This window comes from Maylandia zebra, linkage group LG10, assembly GCF_041146795.1.
Source record: "Maylandia zebra isolate NMK-2024a linkage group LG10, Mzebra_GT3a, whole genome shotgun sequence".
Lineage (NCBI taxonomy): Eukaryota > Metazoa > Chordata > Actinopteri > Cichliformes > Cichlidae > Maylandia > Maylandia zebra.
In genome coordinates, this window is record NC_135176.1 from 14,573,634 (window position 1) to 14,593,420 (window position 19,787).

At 37.8% G+C, this 19,787-nt stretch overlaps 1 protein-coding gene across 1 annotated transcript in view; it reads right to left on the reverse strand.

The window, feature by feature from the left end:
- LOC101476569 (ryanodine receptor 1) overlaps positions 1 to 19,787 on the reverse strand; it is a 62,890-nt gene that overhangs the window by 5,862 nt on the left and 37,241 nt on the right. Inside the window, exons 87-109 of the mRNA XM_076889130.1 lie at positions 18,253 to 18,333; positions 18,067 to 18,155; positions 17,717 to 17,845; positions 17,531 to 17,635; positions 13,267 to 13,348; positions 11,850 to 13,171; positions 11,661 to 11,743; positions 11,194 to 11,353; positions 11,014 to 11,100; positions 10,627 to 10,899; positions 7,514 to 7,644; positions 7,363 to 7,405; positions 7,149 to 7,282; positions 7,005 to 7,065; positions 6,776 to 6,922; positions 6,560 to 6,694; positions 6,320 to 6,476; positions 6,053 to 6,117; positions 5,880 to 5,980; positions 4,149 to 4,200; positions 2,224 to 4,051; positions 1,194 to 1,452; positions 926 to 959 (exon numbers count right to left, since the gene is read on the reverse strand). Of these exons, the coding sequence (XP_076745245.1) occupies positions 3,956 to 4,051; positions 4,149 to 4,200; positions 5,880 to 5,980; positions 6,053 to 6,117; positions 6,320 to 6,476; positions 6,560 to 6,694; positions 6,776 to 6,922; positions 7,005 to 7,065; positions 7,149 to 7,282; positions 7,363 to 7,405; positions 7,514 to 7,644; positions 10,627 to 10,899; positions 11,014 to 11,100; positions 11,194 to 11,353; positions 11,661 to 11,743; positions 11,850 to 13,171; positions 13,267 to 13,348; positions 17,531 to 17,635; positions 17,717 to 17,845; positions 18,067 to 18,155; positions 18,253 to 18,333 (3,533 nt within the window). The 3' untranslated portion in view covers positions 926 to 959; positions 1,194 to 1,452; positions 2,224 to 3,955. The remainder of the gene's footprint in view (positions 1 to 925; positions 960 to 1,193; positions 1,453 to 2,223; positions 4,052 to 4,148; positions 4,201 to 5,879; positions 5,981 to 6,052; positions 6,118 to 6,319; positions 6,477 to 6,559; positions 6,695 to 6,775; positions 6,923 to 7,004; positions 7,066 to 7,148; positions 7,283 to 7,362; positions 7,406 to 7,513; positions 7,645 to 10,626; positions 10,900 to 11,013; positions 11,101 to 11,193; positions 11,354 to 11,660; positions 11,744 to 11,849; positions 13,172 to 13,266; positions 13,349 to 17,530; positions 17,636 to 17,716; positions 17,846 to 18,066; positions 18,156 to 18,252; positions 18,334 to 19,787) is intronic.

Sequence of the window (19,787 nt, forward strand, 5' to 3'; positions counted from 1 at the left end):
CCCCACTGACTCTGGTGATTCACAGCCTTCTTTCTAACACCACTACAAGGTCTACATCAGGGGTGGGCAATCTCAGTCCACGAGGGCCGGTGTCCCTGCAGGTTTTAGATCTCACCTTGGGTCAACACACCTGAATCACATGATTAGTTCGTTACCAGGCCTCTGGAGAACTTCAGGACATGTTGAGGAGCTAATTTAGCCATTTAAATCAGCTGTGTTGGTTCGAGGACACATCTAAAACCTGCAGGGACACCGGCCCTCGTGGACTGAGATTGCCCACCCGTGGTCTACATTCATTGTTTTATGTGAAACATCTCTTTGATACATACATTTAATGAATAGCAATGACATACACCAGGCAGAAACATTTAAACTACATGTCTATTGTGTAGGTCTCCCTTTTAATTTTAAAAGCTTTTACCGTTGTGACATGGACTGCCTGCACAGGTGCCCTAGCAGGCGCTTTCAGTACGTATCTCTAAGCTCTACTTTTTTCAGCACTTGCAGATACATACTTGACTTCAGGAATCCCGATTTGGGGGATTTTAAGGACAAGTCAGCACATTGAACTCTTTTTCAAGTTTCTCATCATTTTTTTCAGTGTGGCTAAGGAAATCCTGCAGCATCCAGGAGTGTAAATAGTCTGCAAGAAGGTTTGATAGGTGGTATGCACCAAAGTAGATGGGGTCACCATGGCTACTCTGACCAATCTGCCATACAAAGCATGGTGTGATGCCCCATGTTCTTTGACATGGGGCATCACATCATTTTTCTTTCATTAATGTGATCAAGTTCATCTATTTTGCTTGATAACAAATTACAATTATTAATAATGATGGTAAACATAGATGGTGAACATAGTAAACATTATTGTAAATAATTATTACACATAATTATAAATAATATAAATATGTTATTAACTTACCTTTTTCACTTTTTTCAGCACGTTCACCCACTGGCTGAAAGTGAAAAAAGCGATTGTTATTACCTTTATGCAAATTCATGTACAACAATGGAATACCTGGAAATTTTGGAATGTGTAGCTAATGTGTCTTTCACCTGACATATATGTTTCAAAATAGTCAAAAAGGCATATTCCCCAAACCACTCAAACTTTGTTATATTAAACTTAAATGTGTGCAGCAGTAATCTAAAACAAGGCCCAAGAGTTAGCAGAGAAAGCCCCACAACACCTGCACTCTGCAGAGGTTTCCGCCAGCAGCAGCAGATACTTATTCTGGGGCAGGATCAGAGCAAAGCAGCAATCTCTGCCCCCGCCAGAGGGTAATTTAGGTAGGTCCAAGATCTCCTTGCCTTCCACAATCGCCTCACAACTGTTTTGCAAGAGTACCAGCTGGCTGGGAGGGGATGATGCATCATGGCACACTAGGAGACTGCCTTCAGCAGTTATAAGGAGAAATCTTTTCTTCCACTGTTTGAAAATAAATCCACCTGAACCAGAAATGCAGAGAAAAAGTCAACAGTCATTGTGTAGAAAATGCTTGTTGACAAAATGACAATGTGATAAACAATTCCAATCAGAATCACAAAACCCCCAGAGGATACTGAGAGTGATCAAGATAGCAGAGGGAACATTGTACACGTGGATTAAAGAATGAACACTGTGTCATTCCATCATCCCAGCAGATTAAAGGCAGTCAGATGGTTGGGGGATCAAGCATGAATCAGATCCTGTTGACCACCGTGTGCACATCATATAGTGTAATCGCACGCACACTTTGTGTTTACTTGTTCTATATGCAAATGGTAAACAACATATGGGTATTAAAATACCAACTGTCTAAGCATCTTTTTAGCAATTTTTTCAAACTACAGCTTTAGGTCATGTTTCTATCAGCATTTGTCACAGCTTTGGATCTTGAGTGAAACAATGTATATATAGATTCGTCTGTACTTATTTGAAGAAAAACTCATAATATGGTTGCTAATGGATACAAAGATGAGAAGACTGATAGGTTTCTCTTATTAAAATTGTACTCAAGAGCATTGCTAACTTGTCCTATTTATCATCCTTTTTTAACACCATCTCCATGCCATGAGATAATGATGGAAATTATACATAAATATATATAAACAAAATCTGCATTTGCAATAGCATGACAGAAAGTACACAACAAACTGGAAAATTACCGTAAGCCCTACAAAAAGCAACACATACCAACCGCTAGAAAGATCCACACCTGAAGTAAAGATCCGACTCACCATACATCCTGAGCATGCCCTGATGTATCCCCGAGATGTTCATGTTTACAGTCGATGTGTGACTCCAGTGGGCTGAGAGAGAAATGTTTGCACACAGAATGGCCAAAAAGCACATGAGGCTCAATGTGAGCTTTTAATGCTCAGCTTTAATCCCCAGTCAGCTGGGATGCTCCACAGAGTCAAAGTTCAGCAGCATGGTATGAAAATGGGTTGTGATGAGAGAAAGAGTGCTGTAGTGCGTGCAGAGATACTGTGTAAATCAGGATGATTCGACTGTTTTTGAATGTTTGTTTTTAATACCCATTTGCTTTTACATACACCAAATGGATATTACAACTGAAAGTCATTTTAAATCATCAAACCATCACCAGACATCCATTTCTTTTATTAAATACACACCATGAATAGTAAGCCAACAATATAATTAATCAACCAGAGGTTTTGTTGCTGTCATGAAAATAAAAATAATAACATTTTGGGGGGTTTTGGGGACAATTTAGTGCATTGTCATCTTAAACTGTGAATATTTATCAACCCGTGTCTAATCAGACAATAGTTTTTTTGCACTTACATTTACTTAAAAAAAGTAAGTCCACATTTAAAAAAATTGTAGGTTTATTGGAACCTACCAGGGTTTTAAATAGCTGGTTTTAGTAGCTGAAATGCAAACTAACTTGCAATGACTTTGCAAAGTTGCCAACAAATAATCTAAATGTTATCCTTTAATCGACTTTTATTATATAATCTAGTAAAATGCATCCATTGAAAAATAGTTAGAGTAAAGGTTAACTGGTGGGATGCACACTTGGGGATTCAGTGACAGCGAATAAATGCATTTATCATTTCAGGCTAAAGAGGATTACTGTCTAATGAATGGTGAAGTGCTTGATAAAAAACTTTAAAAGCTTAAAAATGGTTGAAGTGAACATTAACCTGGTTTTAATTTTTCCGTCTTTTTCATTCTTTTTGAATTGCAGCTTTCGCTTGCTGCATTTTTGTGTGTGTTTATTAATTGTGTTAAATACAATAACAAAGGCTACTCGAGCCACTGCTGATCAAACTCATCTTTATTACACATACTGTTTAATGCCAAGTCCAAGATCAACTAATAGTGATATTACAGTCAAGCTTACCCTAATGTAATGTACTCTAATGTTTTCACTATCCCAGACTTTTAAATTAATTTAGGAAAAAACATTAAATAAAATTCAACATAAATACTGTAGTATGTGAAGAAATTAAAACTGGAAAAAATCAGCTGTTCTAACAAATAAATATGCTAAAGTTCCAATGATGCCACAACCACCAAAGCATATAATTGAGACTGAATAGTATGTAAGTACAATTAATATGCATGTGTGATATGTGTGGTAGTCTGCTTGAGTTACTGCACATTAACTGGTAAGTTGCTTTCTTTGAAACAGGTTAACTGTGAGTGACATTAGAAAACTAATGAGCAAAATCCATAAATTCTCTAAATTTGTGTCAGAGGCAATGCTTTACAAATAAGTAGCTAAATGACTAAACTTTACAAAAAGACTGGCATGAATTTCCCTTCTAGGGCAAATTCTTATCCCTTCTTATTCCTAATTATCCATAGAAATTATTAAAGTTTTTATTAATAGTCATCTTAATAGTTCACAAACAGGATTTTCTTGATTTTTCTAGACAATTCCAGTTTGCTGTGATATGACATGACAACCTCATTTGTAAAATATTTGAAGGAAATATTTTAAGAGAGCTGATCCTCAAACTGTTTTCTGAAACAGTCTCCAGCTGGGAAGAAGTCCCAACAGCGCTCCTGGTACATCTTCCACACATATGACTCCTGAAAAGACACGATATAAGAACACAAGAGATAATGTGAGGCCTTGAATGGAGCACACTAACTAAAGAAAAACTGTAATAAAAACCTTCAGACTGACCGGCCCAGTGTGCTCGGTGTCATCTTTGTTGATGAGGTACATTAAAAAGAACCTGAAAAAAAAAGATCCTGTGAATATTTTCTTATTTGTGCATCCATGTAGAGATATACTACAGTTAAGCCCATAAATATTTGGACAGAGACAACTTTTTTCCTAATTTTGCTTCTGTACAATATCACAATGACTTTTAAATGAAACAACTCAGATGTAGTTGAAGTGCAGACTTTCAGGTTTAATTCAGTGGGTTGAACAAAAAGATTGCATAAAAATGTGAGAAACCAAAGCATTTTTAGCACAATCCCTTCATTTCAGGGCCTCAAAAGTAATTGGACAAATTAAATAACTGAGAATAAAATGTTAATTTCTAATACTTGGTTGGAAACCCTTTGCTGGCAATGACAGCCTGAAGTCTTGAACTCATAGATATCATCAGATGCTGGGTTTCCTCCTTTTTAATGCTCTGTCAGGCCTTTACTGCAGCAGCTTTCAGTTGCTGTTTGTTTGTGGACCTTTCTGTCCAAAGTTTAGTCTTCAACAAGTGAAATGCATGCTCAACTGGGTTAAGATCAGGCGACTGACTTGGTAATTCAAGTATATTTTACTTCTTTGCTTTAATAAACTGGTTGGTTGCATTGCCTATATGTTTTGGGTCATTGTCCATCTGTATTATGAAACGCTGCCCTATCAATTTGACTGCATTTAGCTGGGTTTACATAAACAGTATGTCTATGAACACCTCCGAATTCATTCGGCTGCTTCTGTCCTGTCCTGTGTCACATCATCCCAGGGCCACTGGGAGCCATGCATGCCCACACTGCCTTAGCCGTGTTTTAGATGATGTGATATGCTTTGGATCATGAGCTGTTCCACAACTTCTCTATACTTTTTTCTTGTCATCATTCTGGTAAAGGTTTCATTTGTCCAAATAATGTTTTTCCAGAGCTGTGCTTCCTTTTTTAGATATTTTTAGCAAAGTCAAATCTAGCCGTCTTAAGGCTTATGAGTGGCTTGCACCTTGCAGTGAACTTTCTTTATTTGCTTTGATGCAGTCTTCTCTTTATGGTAGACTTGGATATTGATACGCCTATGTCCTGGGAAGGAGTGAAAGAGTTTCTTTTTAACATTGAAATGATTCTGCAATAATCCACAACAGTTGTCTTACTTGGACATCCAGGTTTTTTGCATTGCTGACTTCACCAGTGATTTCTTTCTTTCTTTCTGTCTCAGGAGTACCAAACTGTAGATTTTGTCACTCCTAATATTGTAGTCATTTCTCAGATGGGTTTTTCTGTTTTTGCAGCTGAAGAATGGCTTGTTTCACGTGAATGGAGAGCTCCTTTGACCACATATTGTCTGTTCAAAGCAAAATCTTCCTAATGCAAACACCACACCACAAATCAACTCCAGCCCTTTTATCTGCTTGATTGATATTGATATAACGAAAGAATTGCCCACCTCTGCCTTTGAGTCAATTGTCCAATTACTTTTTTGACACCCTCCCTTTAAAAAGAGAGTAGTACATGCTAAACAGATGAAACTCCTAAACCCTTCACTCAATTTAAATGTTGATACTCTCAAGTGAAAGCAGATAGTCTACACATTATGCCCACACCCATAATATAACTCAAATATGTTTTAGGAAATAGGTAAAAAAAAAAAAAAACTTTTGTCAGTGTCCAAGTATATATGGACCTAACTGTATACAAGGTAAGACAGAAGAGGGGCACTCACATGTAATTGGCCAGGTTGTGTTCATCAAAAGTGTGAGTCTCAAAGCCATGTGGCGTTGTATCAAAGTAGTCACTTCCAATGCCACATATGAAGCATTTCGTCTGCACAAAAAAACAGTGGTCAATGTGGCATGATAAATGTGTGAAAAATATAAACACTGAACACGACTGTACCTCCATGTCTTCCTTGACTTGCTCTTGTTGGTCTCTGAGTTCTCCAAAGGCGTCAATGATCAGACCTGCAGTACACAATAACACAATCATCACACATGTATATAAAATCTGAACGTGTCCTAAAATCACTTTTCTGTGCCAACAGTAATCCAGATGTTCCTCACACTGTCCCATTGTGTTTCTTTACTTTTAGTTCAAACCAATTATACAATTATAACATTTGATGAGTAATGAAGGATTTGTCTCCCAGGAGAGGATTTTCTATACCCTGAATGATGGCCAGCAGGATAACAATGACGAAGAAAAAGAAAGTAATATCAAAGACCACTCGATAAAGCTCGTATTCATCTCCAGCTGGGTCTTCAATCTCATCTCCAATGCCTCCGCCTGCTCGGACACCCACATACATGTGGAACAGATAACACTGTAAAGTAAAAAAAAAAATGTGGGGAGTGGCAAAGTTGAGAGAGGAAGTACAAAGTTTGTTTATCATCCACAATCACGTACAGTCATCATATCGTCACATTTCATATCTGGTTCGTCTTCATCTTCACTCTTGTTGTAAAACTTGCGGAAGAAATTGAAGGCAACTACGGTGTAAAGATACACCACCACAGCCAGCAAGCCCACTGTCATCATGAGCTAGCAGGGAGAAGAAGAAAGAAGAGTGAGCAAAGTGAAGCTTAAACAACATTAGTGCAAGTGAGTATTTCCTGCTCTTGCCTGTTTGCCATTGTGTGTGACTGAGGACAGGATAGTGCGAAGAGTCTTGACACCCATCGCAATATCCAGCAAGTGACAGGCGAAGAAGAAGTTGTTGTAATGCCCAAGCAAAGACATCACCAAGTACCAACAGAGATAAAGAAAAGTCTACAAAGAGATGTGTAAGTATAATTTAGTACAATGTAGTGCAGAAATAGTATAGTATGATATAGTATATAGGTTTGCTTACACCATCTGTGAACACCACACCAAATTTCCAGATCTGGTACTTGATGTCAATAGAAGTCACCCTAAAAGAGACAACATTCTCTTTAATGTGCTTGTTTTAGTTTTCAGAAATCATGCCAAATGTGCATCTGACTGTATACGGTACCATGCAAACACAGAGTTATCTGGTTCTTCCTGTTTCTTCTCATGTTGTTGACTCACATCCAGGGAAGCTAAATCAACCCCCAGGAGCTCAGCAATTCTTTCTCTTCCATAAATGTCTCCGTATTTATCCAGAACCTGGACATGGACATGCCATTACATGTGAACATGCTGTACTGAGCTCAAAGTTAAGACCACTTGAGTCAATCTTAACTCACCTTTCGCTTGACAAATTTATCCCAGTAGTTGTTTGGGAAAGAGCTGCAGGAAAATAGGATCATTTGTCAATTACATAAAGAAAAAAGCTTTTCAGAATTTTCTTGTGAGCCTGCTTCTCACTATTAAAAGCTGTTTTCTGTATCTACGTACGGTGTATTCAGGACTAATCTGTCCCACTGGCCCTTGATGTCATCATCCTCAGGTTGCTCAGTGATGTAGAGGCCATCAAATTCCAGCTTTCTCGCAAGTTCTTTCTCTCTTTTAAAAATAACCAGGGGAATCTGGCAGAAACAATAGCAAGTGCTGTTTCACTGAGGTATGCGGATGATTCAATACAATTTATCAAAATCTGTCAATATTTATGAAGAAATAGAGATGGGAATTGATAAAAATTTAGCAATTCCATTCCATTTTTTTTCCATTATCGACTTTCTGATTCTCATTCGATTCTCTCTGACTTTGCTTTGAGAGTCACCACAATTGCTAAGCAGTATAATTAATTACTCCCAAGTTAAAATTATTTATTATACTACTCTTTATATTACTTTGCTTTCTCTGACCTGAAATGTGCTGGATCATAATTACTACTTAACAGCAGACCTAACAACATGCAGCCCCATACACCAACACAAATCCCAATCCTAATGAGGACTGTGAGATTATTCTGTTATCATATGTTATCTTATATCTGTAGTTAAAGTAGTTGAATTATGTTAACTGCTGTAGGTCATATAATATCCTTTAGTCTAGATTGGGTGCTGTGTATGTAGCTTAGTTTCCATTATATTTTTGAGTTAAAAGAATGTGACCTTTTTTGGATTTGTTAGACAGGTGCGCATTACCCTGTACCCTTGATCTGCTGTGAATGTGTTACACTGTTTCTTGACATTTCATACTGCTGAATCATGAAGAGAATGTTGTGTGCAGAGGACCTTGTGCCGATAATAGAAGAAACAGACCACATTCCATACCCCCACCTTTACAGAGAGCAGAAAGACAGGGAGCCGAGGTCATTACTTAGGTGCCGTAACAGAGAAAGAATGTGAATGTTTAGGCTTTTACAACTAGGTGGGGGCCACTAAAGGCTATAAGAGCTTGAGTAACCCTCCACCAGTTTGAGACATGCTGTGACCCTTTGCAAGCATCTCTCCCGTCCGGACGTTCTTATGCTCTTAAGTGTTGAATTGTATGGAAATAAATGATTGTTGATCGAGCATTTATACACCGAGTATTGTCCTTCCTTCAGCCCAAAGATTAAAAGAATTGGGAGATTTTAACAGGACACATACATGATCTCATTATTTAGGTATGAACACAAAGCTGACAGCACAAAGCAACATTGAAAACCAGCATCAAGAGACTTTAAAGCCATCGCCACAGTATTTCTGCTGTAAGAACATGAACAGGTAGTAATGGAGGCATCAGCCTGACTACTCATCTGTTTATTACCTGTTGAAGTTCAGGGTCTAGTTACTGGGCTGGGGTCAGCAAACACAGCTTTATCATCACTCTGGGTTCTTGGCTAGCTTAGCATTAGTGTTGATTATTATGGACCTTAGACCATGAGATCCAGTATTTCAAATTCTTATATGTAATTTTGCATTTTATAATGTTTAATTAAATACTATTCAAACTACTGCCTCCTCCTAGACTAGCTAAGTAAATGCAACAACAACCATGGAGAAGACTACTGACAGTTCTGCAGATAACAAACATCAACACCCTCCACAGGAAAGCTAAGCTGCATAAGGTCAGTGCTGAGAAGGCTGATATTTTGCAGTGCACTGTATCAAAGCCTATTATTGATAATGTGCTAGGAAGAAATGCACAAGCAACTGCAATCACTGAAGCCTTGAGAGAGCTCTAAATAAAAGTCCACTCAAAAACTTGGGAGAACTTCATAATGAACTGAGGCTGCTGTCAATGCATCGAGAGCAACCACACACAGATGGCTTGGTAATGAGCTATAACTGTCGCCTTCCTAATATCAAGCCACTCATGAACTAGAGACATCGTCAGAAATGTTTACAGTTTTTTCTGATTGCTTAAGCACATTTTTTGTAACTATTGGCTAATTTTGCAAAACTCTTCACACAAATAAGAAAACCTGTCACCCAATAATCAAAACATTGTAGTTCTCTTGCAAAAGCAAACACAGCTAGATTACAGTTTTTTCTGAATGCTTAAACCCTAACTGTGATTCCTGTAGCACAATCTCTAAAACTATTCAGACTTATAGCAAAACCACTCACTGAGTTTGCAAAACTAAAAGCACAAAAACTGCTTTGCACTCAGTTTGCAATTTTGTAACACACACTTTGCAAAACTGTAGGCACAATTCACTGCACAACACTCAATTACCAAATTTCCAACACACTCCTAGCAAAAGTATACACATGTATGGCTATCATTAACACTAATTTGCCAACTGTCTGGCACACTTTCACATGTGAAAACTTTTTTAGATAATTAGTTCACTTTGCAATCAGCCTAAGCACTATAATACAGGTAAGCTGTGTGTGCGGAGTACAATGGAGGGAGCAGAAAGAGTGAGAAGTAGAGGAGGCCGAGGAAGAGGACGTGGAGGTGAAGAAGTAGGATGAAGAGGACGACAAGGACAAGGAGGAGCAAGAGGAAGACGAGGAGGGGGGAGAGGAAGATGAGGAGGGGGGAGAGGAAGATGAGGAGGGTGGAGAGGAAGGGTAGGAAGAGTAAGAAATAGAATTGCTGATGACATCAGAGCTACAATAGTGGACCATGTAATCAACCGTGGAATGACCCTGAGGGTAGCTGGCCAACGGGTCCAGCCTAACTCGAGCCGCTACACTGTAGCAAGCACCATAAGGACATCTTGAAATGAGAATCGGTTAGCACAGTCACTTCGCACAAAGATTTGTAGCACTGCCATATGCCAATGAGAAACACACCAATACCATTGATGTAAAAATACTGAAATTGTTACTTTACAGAATTGCTAGATGACCAGATGCTGGGGGCAGAGGAAGCATGTTCACTGCAGACCAAGTAACCCATATAGTCATTATGGCGATTGCAAATAATCCTATACTTGGAAATAAACACTTGTGTTTGTTTTGATGTGTTTGAATAATGTTATGGATTGGCTACCCAATGCTGTCCTGACCTTCCTGTTAGGAGGAAGATGAGAAACACCTGAACCAAAAATACAGATGAGAGGAAGGCAACTATCAGAGCAACCTGGGCTTCAAAAAAGACGTCAGCCTACCGACGTGTGTCCAGCCTACCTTCAGGCAGTTGTAGCCAATGATACAGATGAATGAAATGACTGTGTGAAGGATCGCAAGAAAGGACAAAGTAGGCTGCATGTATCCAGTGCTCTCCTCTAAATAGTAATAAATTGGAACATCTTCCTCATCTTCATCTCCTCCACCATTAATTCCAGATCCTTCAAGCTCTTCGCCTGAGCCTTCAAACAACGCAGACCCTTCAAACAGCCCACTTCCCTCAGATAGTCCAGAGCCTTCCATCTCTTCACCCTCAGGCGGGCTGTCCGACACCTAAGAGTTGACAGGGTAAAATGATCAAAGAACAGACAGTAGCCACATTAAACAGACTCATCCCAGTTTCCAGGCAAAAAAGGGATAGATTAAATTAAAGATATTTCTTTTTACCTTATAGAAAAGAAGAATGAAGTTCAGGGCAAATGCGAGGAACAGAGCCAAAAAACGCAGGTTGTAGAAGTTTCTGGAAAGATAGTTCTATAAAAGACAGATAAATATTCTTCAACTGATCAATCACTTGATACTGACATTAAAATTGCACAACAAAATCACTTTTGACACAAATACTACCATAAATTTATTCCTTTGGGTTTCCAGCTCAGTCCAGATTTGAAAACCTCCATCCTTTTTCAGCTTCTTTTCTTTTTTGGCTGCTGATTTCTTTGGTTTTTCTGGTTCTACTTCTTCTTTGCTCTCACATTCTTTCTCTGTTTTCTCTCCAGTTTCAGCACTAAAAAATAAACAGTCTTGAGTTAATGTCATATCAATTCATTCCATCAATTTAAAAATCATGGTGCACTAAAACTTCCATGATCTTTTTCTTAGCTCGGGAAGTTGCTTCAATGCAATGAAAACCAACCCTTTTAATAAAAATGTGCATTCAGATAATCATTAACCTCAAACTGTTCAAAGTTGTTTTTTGTAATCCTCCTGGATTGTCCTGGCTAAAAGGTATAACCTGATTTAGAGCCATGGAAGGGAGAGGGAAATGCTTGAAGCACATTAGTATAGACACAACACCAACTAAAGAGTCTTACTCAGCCTTTTCAGGCTCCGTAGGAGGTTCTTCTACAGGAGGAGGTTCTGGTGGTTTCTGACTAGCATCAGTCTCTTCTGGTGCCTGTAGAAAAAAGAATCTACTGCACAAGACCTGATGTTTTCTATCCACATTTTTGGTAGATGTATAATCACAAACGACTGATAGAGAAGACCAAGCTACTCCTTACCATTTTTCTCTTTGTTATGGGAGTTCCTTCAGGAGTTGGAGGTTCAACTGGTGCCTCCACACCCATATCTCCAAGTCCACCTGGAGCATCCATTCCTGGTATCCTCCCACCCTCTTTTTCTTGGGTATCCTCCTCTTCTTCCTCTCCACTCCCAGTCTCACCAGTATCTGTTACACCTCCAGTGTCCTGTTCCTCCCCTGTCCTTGGCTCCCCTGGTCCATCGCCATGCACATCGTCCTGGGTGGGATCTGGCATGCTGGCTAAAATCTCAGTGACTGTGATATTTTTGGCTCCCTCTACCAAGCCACCTCCAAACAATGTTTGCCAGATGATCATAAAGATACCTTTGCATACATTGTAAATGAAGTGTAGTATACTCATCAGTATGGTCCAGAAAAAAGTGGACAAGGCCACTACAATCTCCTTGAAGGTCATCTTTCTCACTCTACGATACTGTCTGCGAAGGTTGCGGAAGGTGAAAATGCCGAGGAAGCTTAACATGCTGTTTATAAAATCTACAAAGGCAGAGGTTGATTCATGTGGACCTTCCCTTCCATTATTATCCTCATCTCCTCCTCCATTTCCTTCCCCACCTCCTCCACCCTCACCTCCTCCTTCTTCCCCTTCATCTTCTTCTTCCCCCTTTTCCTCTTCCTCCTGCTCTGAAATTTGTGAGGCTATATTCATCTCAAAGATGGTGTCTTCACAGAAGTTGACAAACATCTCCATCTTCTCTGATTCGCCACCCTCATTGACGACATCAAAGATGAACTGCCGTTTGGACTCTCTTACTTGAGGCATCTCCCACTGTCTGCGGTTAACCTCACTGATTTCAAAGTAGATGCGTTCAATCTTTCTACTGGCTCCCATTATTTCAATTCGCCCCAAGAACGGACGGAAGTAGTTCAGCACACTCTCTGCTTGTCCCAGGAAGTTCTGTAGCCTGGTGTCATGAGGGACGTGCTCAGACAGATTGGTGAGCAGCACGGCAATGTTGAAGCCAATGTCTTTGGCGGGTTCCTGGAAGCGACTGGCAAACTCTTCATAATTGATCATGTCATTTTCATCTGCTTCTGAGCAGGACAAAAGAAACTGAATCTCAGAGGGGGAGTACTGCTTTTGACTGTCCATCGCCTTCTGGAAGTCCTTCTTTGAGATCAACCCTCGAGGGTCTGTCACATAATCACGGAAAGCATCTGAAGCCACGATATCTTTCAGTTTGAGGAACATGTCAAAGAACTTGAGTATCATCTCCACATTGCTGGAGGACTCTACCAACATGTCGACCATCTGGCGAGCGATTGTACCATTTACCACATTTCCTGAATAAATACAAAGCAGAATTTAAAAAAACCTGAAACTGGAAAAGGATAAAAAGATGAAAACTGACATAAAAGTGATGAGAAAGTTATTTTACCCTCCAATAAAGACAGCAACATAACAACCATATCTTTCTGTAGGTCAAGAAGCTCCTTCAGCAGACCAATCTGGCTGGAGTCCTGTGACCATGAAAGAAGAACAAGACCTTACAGTAATGACAACAATACTGTCTTGAAACATTAGAGGTTTACATAAAGACACAGTCTTTGGTAAAGTTGAAAGCACAAGTTATACTGTAAGTGTCAGGAACCCAAAACCTTGTTATGATAAGAACTGGACATTCAAAATACTGTGTGTTGTATACAATCACATTCATAACAAAGGAGGATGTTAATGAACCAAATCGTCATGCTGAGAGAATTTATCAAAACGTAACAATGGTTTTTAAAGATGCCATAATGTGAAAATTTTTTCCCCATTTTTGTGATAAAACAGTGCTTAAATCTCATGTACCCCTTTGTGAATATTACATTTCTATGACAGTGAGCATTAGAAGTTAAAGCAGAAGCTTGTGTGTAAATGTAGAGTTAGGTCCATAATTTACTGGACAAAGATACCATTTTTGTAGTTTTGCCTCTGTGTACCACCCCAGAGAATTACCATTTTTATACACAGCTTCTCAGATACTCAAAAGTAATAGAACTAAGGAATATAATTTAACATTTAACGATTGATTATGATACCTGGATTAAAATAATTTACAGACAATGACTCTGTTGCACTGTTCTTGAGTGTAACTAGTGGTAACACTTGTAAACTCTCTGTATTTACATTCAATAAGGCATCTCTTGATTGCAGAGCTTAGGAGTAATGCACTGACTGTGAGTGTTCTTGATTGGGTTAGATGTTGTAAAGTTGTTTTTCTTCATCAATAAGGAAATGCTATCATCATTCACATCAGTTGTCTTTTGTGGTCTCTCAGGCCTTTTGGTGTTGCTGAGCTCGCCACTGCATTCCTTCTTTGTAGGTTTGTACCAGATTTGATTTGGATTTGTCCTAAAGGATTATGTTATTTCTCTGATATGTTTATTTTTTTTACCCTAATGATGATTTTACTTTGATTCAAATCACTTTGAATCAACTTCAGATATGATATCTCCTACATTTGTCATGGAATAGGGAAGGACCAAACCTCACCTGGCCATAAAACTGCTTGTCAGGTAATTATCCAGTACATTTTGAGACAAAGTCGGGACTGTGTAATTCGTCAAGAGGTAAATCCAAATTGTTGTAAAACCCAGTGAATTAAAGCTGAAAGCCAGTTTGATGTAAACTGCACTATGGTGGTGCACAGAGGAAAAACTGCAAAAAAATTCATAGATATATAGTTATTTTAAATCGAAGCAACACACAAGCCACAGCTCAACACACTGTAAATGAAAAAAGAAAAAAAAAGTTAAAAAATTGTAATTTCTGTTAAATGTGTGCACACGAAGTAGATGTCACATTAAAGTGTATATACAAAGACAAAATAATTTCATATTAAAGTGTATACTCCAACAGTTGAGGTTAAAAGTCAGGCCCTCCCTCAGGAAGTTTTGTAGTCACCTGCTTCTTTGTCACAAACTGCCTAAGTATAAACTATGTTTATTTTTTAATTATAAGGCCGTTACTTTAAAACTCATGGTGCTAACATAATTCTGAAAATCGCTTTATAGGGTAAAAACTAAAAACAAAAAGACTATTGCAGTGTCTGAAAATATACCGTTTGCTGTTCATGAGGCCTAATGTGCTACAGAAAGGTTTAGTTCACTGTATAGTGTACTGAAAAAAATAAAATAAAATCTGATATATATATCAAACTGTTTTTCTATTTCCTTAAATGACTCAACGTGCTAGTATGTCAGTTTTGTTTGGAAATACACTGTAATCAGCATTGAGTAAATACTGACTCTTACTGAGTTCTGTTTAAAGCAGGTGGATATAAAACAGCCTGATAAGAGAAACCAACACTGAATAAATGAAAAACTAGTAAACACAATACTGCATTAATAAATAAAAAAGTAGATACATACTTTACCCTGCATTGACCATGTGGAAGACAATTTCAATAATAATAAATTATTCAGGTGTTAAACAAAATACACTCACATATGTTTTTTTACATTTTGCGTGTGTGCTTTCTTTCATTTGACAGCAAAACAATGCACACGTTTGATGTAGACTTTGAAACACAATGATAAATGTAAAACAGAGAAGCTGACTGTGAGACTATCAGCTGAAGAGCAAAAGCACATGGTAAGGTAATTTGTTTTAGGTGCGTAATATCTGTTAAAATATGCTGAGCTGGGAACTTACAGATCAAGCATGGATCATCTCTTAATCTGGCCACATGTTTAAAAAGATTATGCATGCAAAAGCTATCAATGATAAATGTTATTAGCCTCAGTTATCTGCAGAGGATTAATGCACTAAACAGAATGGAAATGTCTACATATGTAAATATTTTGACCTTTTGTTTATAGCACTAGCATCACAAATAGCTTTGTGGATTTTAAAAATCATCCAATCAGAAAACGCTTTAACACTGTGTATAGTTATAATAATTCAAAGCAACACAGAAAAAAAATCATGCTCATTATTATATAAAATTTCATTTAAAACTCCTGGTGCTAAACATACCTCTGGCAATAAACAATAGTTTGCTATTTATGTGGTCAAGTATAGATAAGAATTTTTGTTTGGTGTGAGATTTTTGATACTCAACAGTTTTCAGCCTCCTTCATAAACCACACAGGTTTGGACCAGAGGCCTGCCTGTACTCCATTGCTCCTAAGCACTGAAGCACTAATACATGACATAACCCGATACATTTTTAAATGCAGAGCTGCTTAAGGACCCAAAGATCTTCACCACACGACTGGTTTTCAGCTTTGTCTCTAGTGTACAGAGATGTCTTTGGATTCTCTAAAACTTTTAATGCCGTTATTTTCTGTTGATGATGAAATCACCAAATTTAACACACTATTTACACACCAACTATTTCACTGACTGTTGAACGTTTCTCTAACTTATTAAAGTCTGAAAGACTTAAGGAACTCTCTCTGTAAAGCATTTCTTTTCCTTTGTCGGACAACATATAAATTCAATAAATCATATTATAAATAAATTTTTTAAATCATAGTATTTGATTTACAGTTCCCTTTTTCCCATGTTTTGAACAGTAGTCCAACTTTTTAGTACTTAATTCATAAATAAGTAACTGACCTTTAAGTTCATTTTAAAGTATAACTATATGGTATAGTTTTAAATTAAAATAGTAAATCGTATAGAATCAACTGGGCAAGTCTTATTATTAAATCTCTTAATGTGTATTATATTTAATGCTGATGAACTCTATTTTTTACACCAGGCAATTCACAACAGGAAAAAGTGCAGGTAGTCAAATAACAATGATCTCCCAGAAAGGGAAACCATTGTCACGGAGAGCCTGCATAAATAATACCATAACCCTGAAATGTAAGCAGTCACATGAAACTCACAAAATTATAATTTAATCTTTTACACTAATACTTAGGCAACATGTCAAAATATGACCAAAATGACCAATCAAATACATAATGAAATAAAATCAATTTTTAAGAAATTAGAAATTGTAATATTTTCTGTAATATTGAGGTGTACTGTAAGGTGCTTCTGTCAATTGTTTCACAGAAAAGTTTATGTGTTTACTGTCAGGTTTATAACAACAGAGCTTTTTCATGTGCAATAAAGGAAAGAACCGTTGTAAGGTATAAAACCAGGGGAGGTACTTCAAAAAGATTTTCTTGATACCACGTCTACACTGAGTACCAAAGTTTAACATACTATACAAACAGAATCAGTGTAAAGCAAAAGCTTTTTTTTTTTGTAAAGCTGAAGCTTGATTTGGATTTATGCAGAAAATCTACGTCCTAACTTAGGTAGTAACCAGGAACTCATATTTATCCCTACACTGCAACCTTCCACGCCATTTAACTCGTTGTAGTATGCATCCAGCAGACGTGTAGCTACATTTCTTGAAAGGCGCACGTCAGGTTAGGCAGAAAGTTGTGGCGTAGGGTTAAAATGCGGTTGCATTTTATGGCATAAGTTACAGCATAGATGTGATGCAGAAGTATAATTCACATGTAATGGGCATCACACCTTTTATGTTTACCACTGACTTTCTTTCATGGTCACTGAAAATAAAATGCAGCATGAGAGGTCAGGAGGTCAATTGATGATGTTACAGAACAGAGGCAACATTGTCTTCACCTCTACAGAGAAATAAATACATTTAATTTGGAATTAATTCGATTGATTGAATTATATGTATATACCTGTGCCAGCTTCATCATCATGTGGGCAAAGACATGAAGAAAGCCAACAATAGCATCCCACAGCCTGCTGTGGGCTAGGGACTGTTGGTTGCCATTGCATGGACCCTGAAATAAGAGACTATGTGTTATAGGCAAAACAGCAAAAGCATCCAATCTGTATAAAGGTCTGATCTGCTCCAGTGTTACCTGGATATATTCAGTTAGACTGTTGAAAATCTGTTTTGCCACTGTCATAGCTTTGGAGAAATTTTTTTTGCCTGGTTCATCGATGACATCCTTCCCAGAGTAATACCAGTAGAAGTCACTTATAGACTCCTTGAATGAAAAATACCGGTAAGGGGTCATTAGAGAAATTTTGATACCATACTGCAAACACACTTTAGAAGTAAAATTATTGCACAGTTTAAAATGCAATAATGTTTAAAAGAGAAACTCATTTTATGATATGTGTGGCTTCGCAATATCACAAGTCCCACCATAGCCTTAAAACCTTTATTTTCAATCTGTATATGGTGCACTAACTGCAGCCAGTGTACCTGGAGACGGAGAAGGTAGTCCACTGTACAGATGATGACATTGATGGTAGTTGTGCTGCCTGTTTGAGTCCGCAAGTAGTTCTGAAAATCTGCATTAAAATAGACATCATTTTGAATAAGAAGATATGTGCTTCATGAGTGTCTCAATTTATTGTTACTCTCATTTGACACATGAGTAATTCCCACCATTATTGTGACCTTCACAAAGCAACTGCAGGAAACGGAAGAGGTCACAGGTGAACTCATCATCTGACATCACTTTCTCATCTAAAAAGATGAGACAAATGAATGAATCAAAGAGATACATTCGAGCTAAATCAGATTACACGTAACGGTAAAGTCTAACAACTTATCTGAGTATAAGAAATGTGAGGATAATAACTAAAATTCATTACTGAACTTACCATCATGAATACAAGGATTTTAGTATCAGGCACCTCAATAACCACCTCTGACTGAGTGCTGCTCGTTTCAATAAAATTAAGGCTGACTCTTTTTTTTTTTTTTTCAAATTCAACCCCATTTCCTAAAAAACGTGGGAAGCTTTTTAAAATGTCAGGAAAAAAGACCCTATTCTATTTAATTGGTTTACTTTACAAAACATATGAAATGTTGAAACTGAGATTTTTTTTTAAACATAATTTTTAGAGAACCCTTCAACTTAAGAAAACACCAGCAAATAGAAAAACAATGCAAAAGCACACAAAACACAATGGAAATTTAATAAAGCACAGTGGAAGTAGAAAAATACTGGTGGCCGTCAGTTCTACACCTCAGCGTACTAGCAGATACACGTGTGGTATCCATTTCAAAATCCTGTATCACATTGTTCTCGAGTTATCGGATTCACAAGATTTTCAGAAAACTTGACCTCTGACCTTATTGTCATTGTTTGTCTGTTAGGTAATTGCTTTGGTGTATTGTGAAGGGCAATGGGGATGGCCTTATCAATAGGAAAAGCTGTAAAATAAAAAGTTCTAAATCTACAAACTTCTTCATATTCTTAAAAGTTGTCCAGCGGGCCGAACTGGAGTCTTTGCTTGGCCAATTCTGGGCCCCAAGCCTTATGTTTGACACACCTGCCATAGCGAAATGTGTGCTTTGCTTGCTAGCCATTGGCTTGTCACCTTCACACTTCTGTGTATTTTGTGAGGTTTGTGCACTTTTGCAGCTTGTATGTGTGTGTTTTTTTTAAATTTCCATTGCTTTTATATGCTTTTTCATCGTTTTTCTATTTAATGGTAATTTCTTAAGTTGTAGTGTGTTTGACCTCTCAGAGCCACCATACTTTTGGATGTCATGACTGTCAAAGCTTTGATAGAGTTTAGCAGAAATGTTTATCACAAGTAACAATGTTAACAGTTTGAGTTTGGGAACTGATAACATAAATAATTTTGCATCAGTTCAGGATCTCCTTCGATTGTCTATAAAACTTTTCTTCTTTTTTCATAACATGCTTTCACTGAAGTGCACCCGACTCTAAAACTGAAACTGAAAAGGAACATCTAGAAAACACTGTGTCTAGTTGGCAGCATTGGCTGCTTCAAATTTGTAAATATTGTTCCATGTTAGAGCTGAGGCTTTGTAATGTGGAAAATCATTGGTTTCCACGTTCCCTATTGTACCCCCCCAAACCCTAACAGATGCTGGCTTTATAATTTTGTGCTGAAACAAGCCAGATGGTTGCTCTCCTCTTTAGCCTAGAGGACTCTGCTTCCTCA